At 35.4% G+C, this 14249-nt stretch overlaps 1 protein-coding gene across 1 annotated transcript; it reads left to right on the plus strand.

Moving 5' to 3' along the window:
- Nucleotides 1-221: 221 nt before the first annotated feature.
- On the plus strand, nt 222-10012 carry AMSH1 (associated molecule with the SH3 domain of STAM 1). The gene is made up of 14 exons (XM_039038636.2): nt 222-620; nt 1186-1250; nt 1632-1707; nt 1785-1964; nt 2112-2179; nt 2447-2552; nt 2621-2667; nt 2922-3252; nt 3502-3591; nt 3700-3762; nt 3859-3933; nt 8922-8984; nt 9299-9351; nt 9465-10012. The coding sequence occupies exons 1-14, from the start codon at nt 507-509 to the stop codon at nt 9637-9639; spliced, it is 1506 nt and encodes a 501-aa protein (XP_038894564.1). The 5' UTR covers nt 222-506; the 3' UTR covers nt 9640-10012.
- Nucleotides 10013-14249: the final 4237 nt, after the last annotated feature.

The raw sequence follows: 14249 nt of genomic DNA on the forward strand, positions 1-14249 counted from the left end.
CCTTAGCATATCAATGTTTAAAAACTGATATAAGTCTATTATTGATACTATAAACTAATACAAGTCTATTACTGATGAATGCGATAAAAGTCTATAAATATTTTTTTTGCTATTTTTATAAATAGTTTGACATTTTTCTATACGTGAAATTTTCCGTAATTATTTTTTAAATGAAAAACAAACTAGAATTAAAAAGGAAAAAAAAAAAAAAAACACATTTCCTGGACAAGAGGCAAACAATCTCACTTTTCAAATTTCCAAAATTACCCTAAGAAGAAAGCTAAAATGACCATCTCGCCTCTTCAACTGTATTGCGTTTTTCTATTCTACTCCGCCAAGCCTGACGAGTGACGGCCGAATCCACCATTGAAAATCCCCACAAGTCTTTGCTGTGAAGCTTACTGGTCGGAGTAATGATCTAGGTTTCTAGATCACGGAAATGGTTATCTTTATCTCGAAAGGATAGCGAAGGTGTCAAACAAGAGTTCTCTTCAAAGGGTATCAGAATGAGATCTTCTTCGGAGAGAATCAACATCGCCGCCAGTACCCGGCGGGTCGTTGTTGACAATCGATTTCCTCTTCGTTATTACTATCGAGTCGCCGATAATGTTTTGAAACAGGTGATTCCGCTTCTTGAATTTCCATTTAAAATTTAGTTTGTTTGACCAGCGCTCAATGTCGGAGGGCTTTTAATTGCATATCCTTTTCCATTCCTAATAATAGTCTATTTCGGGAATTCGATCTTGTAGTTTGTTCTTGTGGACTACTGCTGCATTTAGTCCAGTAATGGAACGAGGCCGTTTTAAATCTTTTTGTATATTTTCTCAATAGATTAAAAGAAGTGCCTTGGGGGCAGTCAATACACTGGTCGTCAATAAATATAACAATATTCTCTGGAGTCGTTAAACGTAAAACAATGATTCGTGTAGAAATTTTATGATTATGTTGGAGGAGTTGCTAAGCAGCTTGAAGTTAGGCGTGCAAAATTTTTAACTTTTGATTTGAGATAAAGCAGATTGGGGTAAGTTAAAAATGGGAGTTTAGCAAAGACGAGGTGTTTTGTTTTTAAGCTTTATGTCGTTACTGAATCGAGTATGTAATTCTCTCGCCTGTTTGACTTCACGTTCTTGTTCTCTTGTCCAATTAAGATTTAACTCACCGCCTGACACTATTTTTACATTTCAGGCTGACATCTTTCGAGCAGAGAAGAACATAATTGATCTTTATGTCATGTTAATGAGATTTTCAAGGTAAAAACTAAAACTAAAGCGATCGAGTACAAAAGTCATTGAGTTCTCAAGAAACTTTGATGTTTATCTTTTTATTTGCAAAATTATCACATTTGATTTTGCCAGTATGTTACAGTTTGTTTGTAACTAGCTACTAAGTCATTATGTAATCTGCTGTAAGTCTGCAAGTACCTGATCTACTCTTCTGTTCAAGAAATGAAAGTTGGTTTGTCTCCACTATTTCTCCTTTTCCCGTTTGCTTGCCAGTTTGTAGTTTGTGAGGCACACATGGAAATTGAAGGAAACAAGCTTTCTTTAACTTCCCTTCTGAGTGGATCATTTTAGGTCTTTCATTCAGTATCAAGATTAACTCTACATACATTTGGTTTTTTCATGTATCAGTTTGGTCACTGAGACAATACCTCGTCATTTGGAGTATGGGACAACTCTGAAATCCCAAAAAAATTATTTTAGAAAGGTAAATGCTGCATTTGGTGTAAATTACAAGCACTGCATTCATGTTGTCCATTACATCAACTTAGTTTGTTTGTGCAGAAGCTATTAAATGCTTTGAGCGAGCTTGAAGAATTGAAGCCAGCAGTTCAAAGAAAGGTGGATGAAATAAATGGGAAACAAAAATATCAAGTCAATGGGTGGGGTAATCAGCATCAAAATGGTTCATTAGAATGGCATTCTGGTGGAAAGCAATATCTTACTGATAATGGCACGGCTAAGGTATAATCGTGTTGTGACCTAAATGTATATGCCCTTTCACGAATTTGGTCAATGTCCTTTATGATAGCATTGCAAAGTAATACTGTTATTCATGCTCCATTAGAAAATAAAAGAAAATTGGTTTTTATTTGCTATCTTCTCTGACAGGCTGGTAGATCAGCTTCAAGAGAAATTGCTCTTCAAGGTTCAGGACCTCAACAATTTTCATATTCCAGGTCCATGAATGATAATTCTTCTATTGTAAGCTTATTCATGCATGTTTAGATGTTTTCAATTTCTTATTATAATTCTTCTATTGAATGTGAAATAAGCTTATAATAGGTAGCACCATTTTTCTTAATTTATGCAAATATTGCACAAATATTAATGTGCTTTTGAATGCTACTTTAAGTTCGTTGTTCTAATCCTGTTAACGAATATGGTTGATCTTGATACTATATGGATCTTTATTGTCCTCATTCCACATGTTTGTATCATTGTAGATCTATTCGTATTCCACTCCCAAAGGAGGAAACATTATCCCGTCATTCTATTTTGGGTCCCAATGGGCTTCACGGGCAGTGGCAACCACCTATCATTGAAAAAGGGGTATTTTCATACTAATTAATTTTTTCTGGGTTTCCTCAGAAGCATACTGATTGATCTCGTCAATGCAGGTCCAATATCCACGTATTTCAGATCTGTCTCCCCTTGACATTCCAAGGTTTGTCTTATAATCAACTTTGTAAAAGGTCCAGCTTTTAGTAACCTTAAACTACATTGAATCTTTACTATTTGTTTAAGTCATCACCCAGTAGGTCTATATGTACAATTAAGTTCTTACAGTTTTCTGTCTTGTCTCCATGCTTCTGATTTCTAAAAACTTTATTGTCACGATATTTTTGTTTCATACAGAAAGGATTTTACCTCTATTGTTTTGTATGTAACATCTTTTTCCTCCATGTTCAATATAAACAGCTTACAACAATCAATAGAAACCAAACTTACAATAGAAAAAGATGTTGGAAACTTGGAAAAAGAAAGATCTGATATAGACTCAATCTGCATCCAGAATAATGGTCGCGAGATAAATAATGCAATGGGAACAGATTCCTTGATCTCGTTTGAAAAAGTTGAAATGCCTGCCCCTATTGAAATTGTGCGACAGCCTTCTCCTCCACCTGTACTTGCTGAAGTACAGGATTTGATTCCTGCAATGTCACCTCAAGTTCCTGAGGCAGAATGTGCACAAGACACTTCATTGTCAGATGGTTTTGTTCATCCAGAAGCTACTATGGAATTGCACATTGTGAGTTACTGATCCTTGCTTTTGGTTCATTTTATATGCCTTATATTTTTCAGTTCTTTCTGGTATAGCTGGTGAATTATGAAAAGAGAACCAGCTGTAAAGATAGCAAGTCATACCTGTTATGTGTTAAATTATATACATATGAGATTGTCATTATTTTTGTGCTGAATATTTGGAAAATTTAGGGGCCATTTTATCTAGATGGAGGTTTAAGATTGTGTTTCATCCTTGCAATTTCTCTTTTCGCAGTCGACCGCGATGATGGAGAGCTTCATGAGGCTAGCCAAGTCAAATACTTCCAAGAATTTAGAAACCTGTGGTGTTCTTGCCGGTTCACTTGTATGTTTTGCTATTTCTGTCACCTGCACGTGTTTACAATTTTTAGCATTATTGGCTGTTTATTTGCAACTCTAGATCAAAGTTTAACAAATTGTTCCCTTTTTGCAGAAAAACAGAAAATTTTATGTCACTGCTCTCATCGTACCAAAGCAGGAATCAACACCAAATACTGTATGTCTGTGATGATTGTTTATTAAACACTGTTTGCTTTACACTTCATTCATCGAATGAGTATAAACTATTAACTTTTAATTATCTAATCATTAGTGTCAGGCAACAAATGAAGAAGAGATATTTGACGTGCAGGATAAGCGTTCTCTATTCCCACTTGGGTGGATTCATGTAAGAATTCTGATTTCTTACAACAGTTGATCGTTTTATTATTTTTAGTTATCATTTTGCAGTACTTTTCCTGATCTCTTCAATGATTGCAATTCATATTCAAGTTGAAGTCTTTAGATTTATTTCCATTCAAGCACGACACATTTTAAAAATAGACTGTAAACCATGATAACAAATGTTGTAAAAACAACATTTCTGTCTATCTTATCGGTTTTCAGATCTAAAATACAATTGCATGCCAAAAATATTTAATGTTATATCTCTCACTACAAAGGTCTTCAGTTTTATTATCAATATGTGTGGATATTAGTAGCGGTTCTAGGCATTTGTTGATAGTCCTTCATGTTAGTCTTTGAGTTGTGTACTAATATTCATTAAAAATACGTCAAATGCTACCAATAAATTCTATTAAAAAGAAGAGTTATGAGGACCAGTTGTTGACACTTTTTAAAAGTTATTATTAATTATTGTCATTATGTTGTTATTGTTATATTTATGTATATCTTTGATAGAAATAAGTAGCGATGATAAATAGTCAAAGGAAGATAAGGTATCCTCCCACCTTAAAGCCAGAGATTACAAAAAAAAAATTGTAAACGAAAAAAATGGTTCAATCATTGATCATAGGAGTGTTATGTTATTAAAATGAAATTTATTTAACTCTGCAAGAAAATTATCTCCATCCCTTGATAATTTTCTTTAATCAAACATCCAAAAAGAGGCCTTGATTACATTACTCCATATGGACTTAAGACTGCTTTGTCCCTGGTAGGATGACCACACAATGAAGAAATAACGACATTCTTAACCTTCTTAACCAAAAAAAAAAAAAAAAAAAACCAAAAAAACAACAATGTTAACCTGATGACAAAACGACCTATGAGATAACAGTTCAGAATTGTTACCAAAACCTGCTAGGAATAGAACATAAAATTGAAAGATGATTTGGATTTTCTTTATCTTGTTTGCTCAAGGTTCCTCCTTGGATATTGAACCATTGTAGGTTTTCCTCTCCTATTTTGTTGTTGGTGCTGATGCCACCAAGCACAGGGATTATTATTGTTTTCTTTGTGTGTTTACCTTTCCCATTTGTTTTTCATAAGGAGGGAGGTCAGATCTAAAGTTGTAGGGTTGCAGAAGAAAGATGAAAGATATCGTTTATTAATTCTCAAAGAACAGTACAATCTCCCTACAATCTCAAGCTACGATTCCAAATGATCAAACACTCTCTAACCTCCTCTCTCTATTGAGAGTTCCTCTCTCCAACAAAATACATTCCCCTCCCACTAACATGCTCCTTTTCCAATATAAACCACCCCACTCTTAACTAACTAATTCTCAGTCGTGGTCCCCATAGTCACCCTTCTTTACCCTCCCTTATTCTTTCTAACATATGTATGTATAATTGGAGGCCTAACATTACTTCCCAGTTGAAGGATTTTTGCGATACCCAAAAACCTCTTCTGGTTTAGTAAGCCATTCCATATTATCAGAAAATGATGGAATATCGTACTGAACTTCTGACTATGGTCCCATCGCCTTCTTCAACTTAGAGACATGGAACACTAGATGAATGTTTGCCCCCGTAGGCAACAATAATTGGTAAGCCGAAGTCCCTACACGATCCACAATCTGATATGGTCCAAATAATTAGGGTGACAACTTCTCATTCCGTCGACTAGCCACTAAAGTTTGATGATACGGACGAAGCTTCAAATAAACTTGGTCCCCAATTGCAAATTCAACCTCCCTCCTTCTATCAGCTAACTTTTTCATTCGACTTTGAGCAGCAGCCAAATGATCCTTCAAAACACGCAACATTGCATCCCTTTCTTGTAGTTGCTGATCCAAACTAGAATTAAAGGTAGCTTGCTCTCCATAGTAAACCAAAGTTGGAGGTTGTCGACCATACACAACTTGAAATGGTGTAATTCCAATGGAGATATGAAACGTGGTATTGTACCAATATTCTGCTTAGTGCAACCAAGCATGCCACTGCTTAGGTCGATCCCCATAGAAACATTGCAGATAGACCTCCACACTCTTATTCACAACCTCGGTTTGCCCATCTGATTGTAGATGATAAGTTGTGCTTCGATTTAATTGTGTCCCTGCCAACCCAATTCTTGCCAAAAATTACTCAAAAAGATTGTCTCGATTAGAGACAATGGATCTAGGATAGCCATGTAGACGGACTACCTCTTTAACAACACATCCGCTACCACCTTAGCTGAAAAAGGATGTTTAAGCCCAATGAAATGACTATATTTAGACAAATGGTCCACCACAACCAGGATAGCATCATAATCCTGTGATTTGGGCAACCCTTTGATGAAATCCATTGAAATGTCCTTCCAAATCGCATTGGGGATAGCTAGAGGCAACAACCCAGCTGGAGATACAGCCATGGCCTTATTTCGCTGGCAAATAGAGCACTCTTCTACATACTTTTTCATATCACTCTTCATTCTCTCCCAATACGATTCTCCTATTAAACGCTTATAAGTGCGCAAAAAACCCGAGTGCCCCCAATCGTATCATGGTAGATATGCAAAATAGTAGGGATCAAAGTGAAAGCACAATTCTTCCCTTGAACCTCGACGTACCTTGCTGTATCGAAAACTGATGAACACTATCTTCATCGGTGAGCAGTTGTTGTATCACTGCTTGCAACTTAGAATCATGTTTCACTTCCTCTTTGATCACATCTAGATCCAACAACGTAGGAACTGTCAAATTAGCTAGTTCCACCTCCTCCAGCCTCCTAGACAAAGCGTTAGCTGCTTTATTCTCCACCTCTGGACGGTATATCACTTCAAAATTATATCCAAGCAACTTGGATAACCATTTTTGATGTTGAGGCTGTACCACCCGCTGCTCCAACAGATACTTCAGTGAGCGTTGATTGGTAATAACCACAAACTTATGCACCAACAAATATGGACGCCACCGCTAAACTGCCATAACCACAACCATCAATTCCCTCTCATAAAATGGCTTGTTGCGATCCCTGGTAGACAAAGTATGGCTAAAGTAAGCAATCGATCTCCTTTGTTGTATCAATACCGCTCCCAAACCAAAACTAGAAGCATCGGTTTTCACCTCGAAGGGCTTATTGAAATCGGGTAAAGAGAGATCAGGCAACGTTACCATGGCATTCTTCAATTTCTCAAATGCCTCTTGTGCAGCCTCAGACCACTCATAAGCTCCTTTTTTAAGCAATTGTGTTAACGGTGCTGCTAGACTCCCATAGTTCTGCACAAAATATCTATAGTACTCTGTGAGTCCCACAAAACCCCTCAGCTCCTTGATGCAAGTGGACATTGGCCATTCAAACATAACTCTAACTTTTCTCGGATCTGCCTCCACCCCCATACTGGAAATTAAATGTCCCAAATACTTAATCTTTCCTCTCATAAATTGGCATTTATTCCTATTAGCATATTACTCGTGATTACGTAGAATGACTAATACACAATCAAGATGCTTCACATACTCCAAGTCTTTACTATACACCAATATGTCATTGAAAAAGACTAGCACAAATTTTCTCAGATATGGTTTAAATATCTGGTTCATCAACGCTTGGAAAGTTGAGGGAGCATTAGTCAAACCGAAAGGCATGACTAAAAATTCGTAGTGTCCTTCGTGCGTGCGAAATGCCGTCTTCTCTACATCACTTGGGTTCATCCGAATCTGGTGATAACCTGATTTTAGGTCAATTATAGAGAATCACTTTGCCCCATTCACCTCATCAAATAGCTCTTCAACAACTGGTATCGAAAACTTATCCGGAATAGTCACACTGTTCCACTATTCAAGGCTCGGTAGTCGACACAAAATCTCCACCCTCCATCCTTCTTTTTGACCAATAAAATTGGACTAGAGTAAGGGCTGGTACTGGGTTGAATAATCCCTGAAGCTAACATTTCAGCAACCAGCTTTTCTATTTCACTGTTCTGATGAGATGTGCATACGATATGGTCTCACATTCACGGGAGAACCCCCTGTTTTCAGATGAATATGATGCTCTACTTCCCTCCTTTGAGGTAAATCCCCTGGCCAATCAAAGACATTATCCTACCTAAAATTGACTTCAGTCGGTGCTTCCTTCGGATTAAAAAAATCTTCAATACCATAGAATGCTTCCAGAGTTTCAACTCTCTCTAAACCACGACACTCTATCAGAAATCCTTGGTCTTCCCCTTTCCAAGTCTTCATCATCCTCTTCAGGCTAATCTGCATCTTTCTCAAGCTTGGGTCTCCCTTCAAAACCATCAATCTTCCCTCCTTCGTAAATTTCATGGTTAACGTTTGCCAATCAACTTCAGTCACCTCCAATATATGTAGCCACTGCATTCCCAATACCATATCCACTCCTCCCAACTCCAGAGGCAGGAACTCATCAACGTCCTGGACATCTAATTGGTTAAATGGGAGGGAGAAAAGAATTCAACCCTTGAAACCTAGGAAGTAGAAGTACATTCTGAATTCCAACAATTGCTTCCCACTTTATTGTCTGCAAGAACACCGAGTCTGGATATTAGAGGGACTAAGGAGACTAATATTTCCAATTATCTTCCCAAAATCTAGTGGAATCTCCATTCTGACCTTGAAGAACGATCTCTCCTTGATTTTTTTGTGGAATTTTGAGATAGAAAACCAAGATTCCTTTCAAAAGGGGCAGAAATGCCGGCAAATGTTTCGAGTATTATACATAATTTGCTAATGAATTTCCACTCTCAAGTGAATAATTTTAGGCAAAATAAAGAGTTGGAGTTTCAAATTGAAATCATGCTTAGTTAGGAATGGCCACTCGACAGTTTGTACATGGGTTACTGTTTATTTCTGAGATGTATATTATTTTCAATGCTAATTTAAAGTCTGTTTTCAATGTCTTAATATTTGATCATAGGTGCGTGAGTTATGAATTTATGATATTTTAAGCTATTATACATCTTGTTTCATTTTTCCTCGTGTTATTTCAGACGCATCCTTCACAGTCATGCTTCATGTCTTCGGTTGATGTTCACACACATTACTCATATCAGGTATCTCATTTTCTTGCAAGAAAAAAGTTGACGTGTTGGATACTTGATAAACTATACTTCCCTGTTGCATGAATTATCAGTATACTAATTTATTCCGGGATCCCTCATCTCCTTTCTCCTGTATGGTCTTTTCTTCCATATATGATATTTGTTTCTTCCCCCCCACACCGAAAAAAAGGAAAAAAAAGAAGAAGAAGGAAAAAAAGAGTTTGTATGCGCTGGGATATTTCAGTTCAATTATCGTCAAACCACCTGGAGGTACACATTTTTTTGCGCTTTTGTTTTGGAAGCTAATGTAGATCCTCAATCTCCAGGTAATGTTGCCAGAAGCTGTTGCAATTGTGATGGCTCCCAAGGACAGTGCAAGGTATGATCTTAAAACAAAATCTTTATCTAGATTGCTTGGATTTCATTAAAATCATTCTCTTGGAACAATCTTTAACATCATCTTTCTAAGAATCTCCTCCCTGACATGAACAGAAACCATGGCATTTTCCGGTTGACAACCCCGGGTGGCATGTCCATAATTCGGCAATGCCAACAACGTGGCTTTCACTCGCACGGTCAGCCTCCTGATGGCGGACCCATTTACAAAACCTGTACAGATATATACTTGGACCCCAATTTGAAATTTGATGTCATTGATCTTCGATGATCACAACCATTGAATTTCAAACCAGTATTTTTGTGTCATTGGAACACTCCTAATTGTTCGTACAGATTTTAAAGTTCTATCAATAGAGGCAAGCTCCTTTAACTTTGTTCATACATAAGCTTTGCTCCAGAGGTAATGATGGTCAATCTTCTTCTAGCTTGAGCTTCCGTGCACCAAGTAATTTTGCCATACTGAAAGAAGAGTTTCCATCCAAACAAACACTTCAAAATGAGTGTTTCTTGTACAGACATGATTGCGTTATATTAGCGAGGAATTCTATACATTACAAAATGGCTCAAGAATCCTATGTTGAGGAAATTACTCATGTCAATTGATTGCGAATTGTGGATAGATATATCGGTTCGTTTTGATATGTCGGATATTAATTTGTGTGTGTGTGTTTTAGCTTATATCATTCGTGCCTAAGATGCCTTTTTCTATTTTTGTCGATAATTTAAAATAAAAAAGTTGCGGCATTTCTAGGTAGCAAGTCTATGCATGTATACAATATTCTCAATTCAACCATCAACTTTGAATCAACTTACATGTCCTTTTAACTAGTTTTGCTTTTAATTTTTTTTTGCACCGAGGGATTTACCTAAATTAAGGACTTGTTTGGAATGATTTAATTAAAAACACTTGGAAAGTTGTTCAAAACACTTAAGACATGTTCATGTAGCTAGTTGTAAGTTTGTCCTTCGAGGTGAAGCTTCTCAAAATGATGGTGATTTGCTCGGGTCTTGATCGTATTTCCTCAATCCATATTTCAAATATTTTTGTTAAATCTGATTGGAATGATATTGTCGTCGATATATTTGAAGTCTCTTTCTTTGTTACGAAGGCTAAAGATCGGGACGTTGAGATGCACACTATGTTGTGCATAAAGTTTTGGTGGATCAGGAATTAGTTGGGCTAACCCTTTAAAGGTCTTCAAATAATAATAAAAAAGAGTTCAAAACAGCCCTTAAATCATCTTTTAAAATTGCAATTGCAATTTAATTTTCAAATCATTGATCGAACTTAATGAATAAACAGCATATATGGTTTGATATCGACCACTAACTTCCAATCCTTGACAATTTGTAAGAACAATGGATGACAGTAATTCCAAACCACATTGGCCTTGTTCTGTTCTTCAATCCAACCCCACAAGACAGGTTTCTTCTTCATTTCAACTCTCTCTCCCCCTCAGGGGATGTTAAATTTCGACAAATCTTACTTCTTTGGTTGTTGTACAATGAGCAATACTTGAGTGTATCGCAAGATACACATCTTTATGCATTCTGCTCTCATCACACACATAAACAATGAATTAAAATATTTCAAAAAAGAAGAGGAATTTTCATGTGTCAATTTATGATTGCACAAAGATAGGTAGAGTCCAGAATGCATTTAAGTATTTTTCTTGTACGACTCTTTCTTCCCTCCCACATTCAAACTGGCATGACATGTCGGAAATGGTACTCTACCAAACATGGTTTGAATGATTCAACATGAAGGGTTATATAGAGAACCTCCCTGAAAGGGGTCTCCCATTGGCAGTTTAACCACCAAAATAATACACTTCCAACACATCAGTTAAGGTTCAATCACAATCACAGAGTACTTTGATGAGGATCACAACCTTTGTTTTGTTTTGTTTCTTTCTCTCTCACTTTCTGTTCTTCATGTTCATGTCCACTGCATCATTGCTTTCTACCCATCCTCTTATTCTCTATAACTAGACAACACAAGATGCGGATTGCCATTGGCTGATGGGTTACAGTGTTGCAGCTGAGGACTGTTTTGTCCTTTACCTCTTTTTCCCTTTTTTCCCCTCTTGGTCCCTCTCAACCAAGATTGCTCAAATGACAAGTTACTGGACCCTACTTCCCATCATTCTCCAACTCACTCAACTCAACATTGTTTCTTACTTTAAAACCAATTTCCATGCTGCATTTGTATAATTTAAGGAACACAGACACTTTAGTTTGGCAAGCGCGTCTGTGTTAGATACTTGTTAGTGCAACAAATGTGTTAGACAAGTATAGAAAACTTGTTGAATAGATTAAAAAGCCGCATGTATGTCAATAATAATAAATTTGAGTGTGAAATACATCAAACTAAGCTTCTTAAGCATGTAAATGCATCAACCCATTGACTTTAAATTTTCTTTTGGTATAAAAATGTGTATTTTAATAAATGTATCCTCACCGTGTCATATCCTAGATTTTAAAAAAAAAAGACGCATTGCCGTATTCCTTTCGTGTCGTATCTATATCGGTGATTCTTAACAGTGTATAACAAAGAACAACTCTTTTTTAAGTATATATGAGTAGTCAATATTGGAGAGCTTTTTGACATGGAATTGAAAAGATTTGTATGCTTTTGGAAAAAGGAAATAGAGAGAAAAAATCCTAATGGAAAAAAGGGGAAAAAGTGAATGTTGGCTTGACTTAAAGCATTCTCCATTTTATCATGTTCTCATGCTGTAGCTTTTGTCTCAATTAAGCATATTCTAGTGGAGACTGAAATAATAGTAAAAGAACTCATGAAATATGGCGAAATCCAACCTTTGAAAATGTGTATATAACTGGAAATTCAAGAGATCTTGCTAAGATCATTGACATATTTTATTTATTTACAGCTTGTTCAAACAATACCCAATATAAAAAAAGTGTCACAACTGACCAAAGAAACCAAGTGCAAGGTGCAATTTTGAATAAATCATGTGGGACAGCTTCCTCATGAGCTAAGACCACGTTTACCCCAATGAAAAAAGATTACAAATCAATGATAATATGAAAAGTGAGCCGTGATTACATTTGGTGTTGTTTACTTAAGTTGTGCATCCATAACGAGCGAAGCGTGCTCAATCCAATTGCATTTGAAAATTACGTCGTATTGTTACCATTACCACTACCAGTTATTGATACTGTTCTAGAAGAAAAATTATGAATTTTGTCTCATTTGCTATTATCGTTACTGTTTGACAATCAAAAGTAACGGTGACGGTAATACTAAATGTGAAAAAATTCATAATTTTAAGTAAACACAATCACAATTTAGTTACATTTGCGATTTAGGTTTATTACAATTGATCCATCAATAAAATTTTATTACGATCACTCCAATTTTCATTAAGATTCGATAAACGTGGCTTAAATAAAATTCAACTATGAAAAAGTCAACTTACAAAAGATGATAGTGCTAATCACAAGGGATTTACTTACTTCTACCTCAAATAAACTATATGTAAAATTGGTATTTAAGAAAGTATGGAAAAAAAAAAAAAAACAAGAGAACAATCATTTTCATTATAAAACTAAGGTGTAACAAGAAAAAATAAATTCTCACATTGATAGGATATCTTTACACCCTCTGCTAGCTGGGTTGTCTTTTCCCAACACATTAGTTTTGTTACAACTTGAAAGAATGAGACGATTTTACGTACGATTCAAATAAATTACTCGTTCGAAAACGATGTAGAAGAGGCTCTTCTCATTAATCAAACATGGAACAACACCTAGGAAATTTGGAAGCAAGTTTGTGTAGTAAATCCCCAACTGCTCTTCTTTTTCCAAAATTATTAGCCTTGTGAAGTTTCTTCCTTAAAGTACACATTTTTTTATCTAAGAAGGAAATGTTCAACTCTTTGAAAAGGCCACATTCTTTATAAGTTGGTGGAAAGAGGTGGTTTGTTACATCTAAAAATAGTAGATTGTTGCATTTAAATAGGACCAATAATCCACTAGTTTTACTTTTACAAGTAATCTTTATTTATTTAATCTATGACCAATCTAATACTTTTTCTATTAGAAATTTAGATACATTATGGTTCTTTTTCTTTTTGCTCCATTATGAGAGAAATTAGCTTGGAGTTGTTCACAAGTTTCTTTCTGCTGATTCAACATGGTAATTTCTTTCAACCTTTGATAATGAAAATAATAATAATAATAACGTTGAAACAAGCCACCTAATGTTTACAAATTCAGGAAAATAAAAAAAGTTAATTAAAAGTATGTTTGGAAGTGATTATAAAATTATTAAAATCACTTTGAAAATGCTTTTAATCATTTAAAATCAATTTTAATAGAGTGATTGCAATGAGTAGCACTTTAAAGCATAATAATTAAGTGTAAAGCAATATTTTATAAGCATTGAAAATATAGCAAACATTTATGAGTGATAGTAGACTCTTATAAACGATATAGTCTAACACTGATAAACTCTGAGAGATGGATCTAACATTTGCTATATTTGCAAATTATTTTGCATCGTTCTATAAACTACTAATACTTTAAGCAAGATTGCTATATTTGCAACTACCCCTTTTTAACAATATGAAAATTATGTTTAAAAGTGTAAAATTAAATATTGAATTGACTTTGAGTGATTAAATGCGTGTTTTGGTGAGATTTTGAACATGATTTTGACCCTTTTAAAATCACTCTAATAAAAACAACTTTTTCTACTGTTTTTTTTTCTAAACATGTGGACAGGCTTTACATTACTGTCTTGTAATTTGTAAGTACAATTGGCAAATGCTGGAATTTGGTCTCCAATACAATATAAAACTCTACCTCTAGCAATTTCCATTTACTTACCATCACTTTCTTCTTTTAAAATGA

This window comes from Benincasa hispida, chromosome 8 (assembly GCF_027475165.1).
Source record: "Benincasa hispida cultivar pf3 chromosome 8, pf3_genome.v1.1, whole genome shotgun sequence".
NCBI lineage: Eukaryota > Viridiplantae > Streptophyta > Magnoliopsida > Cucurbitales > Cucurbitaceae > Benincasa > Benincasa hispida.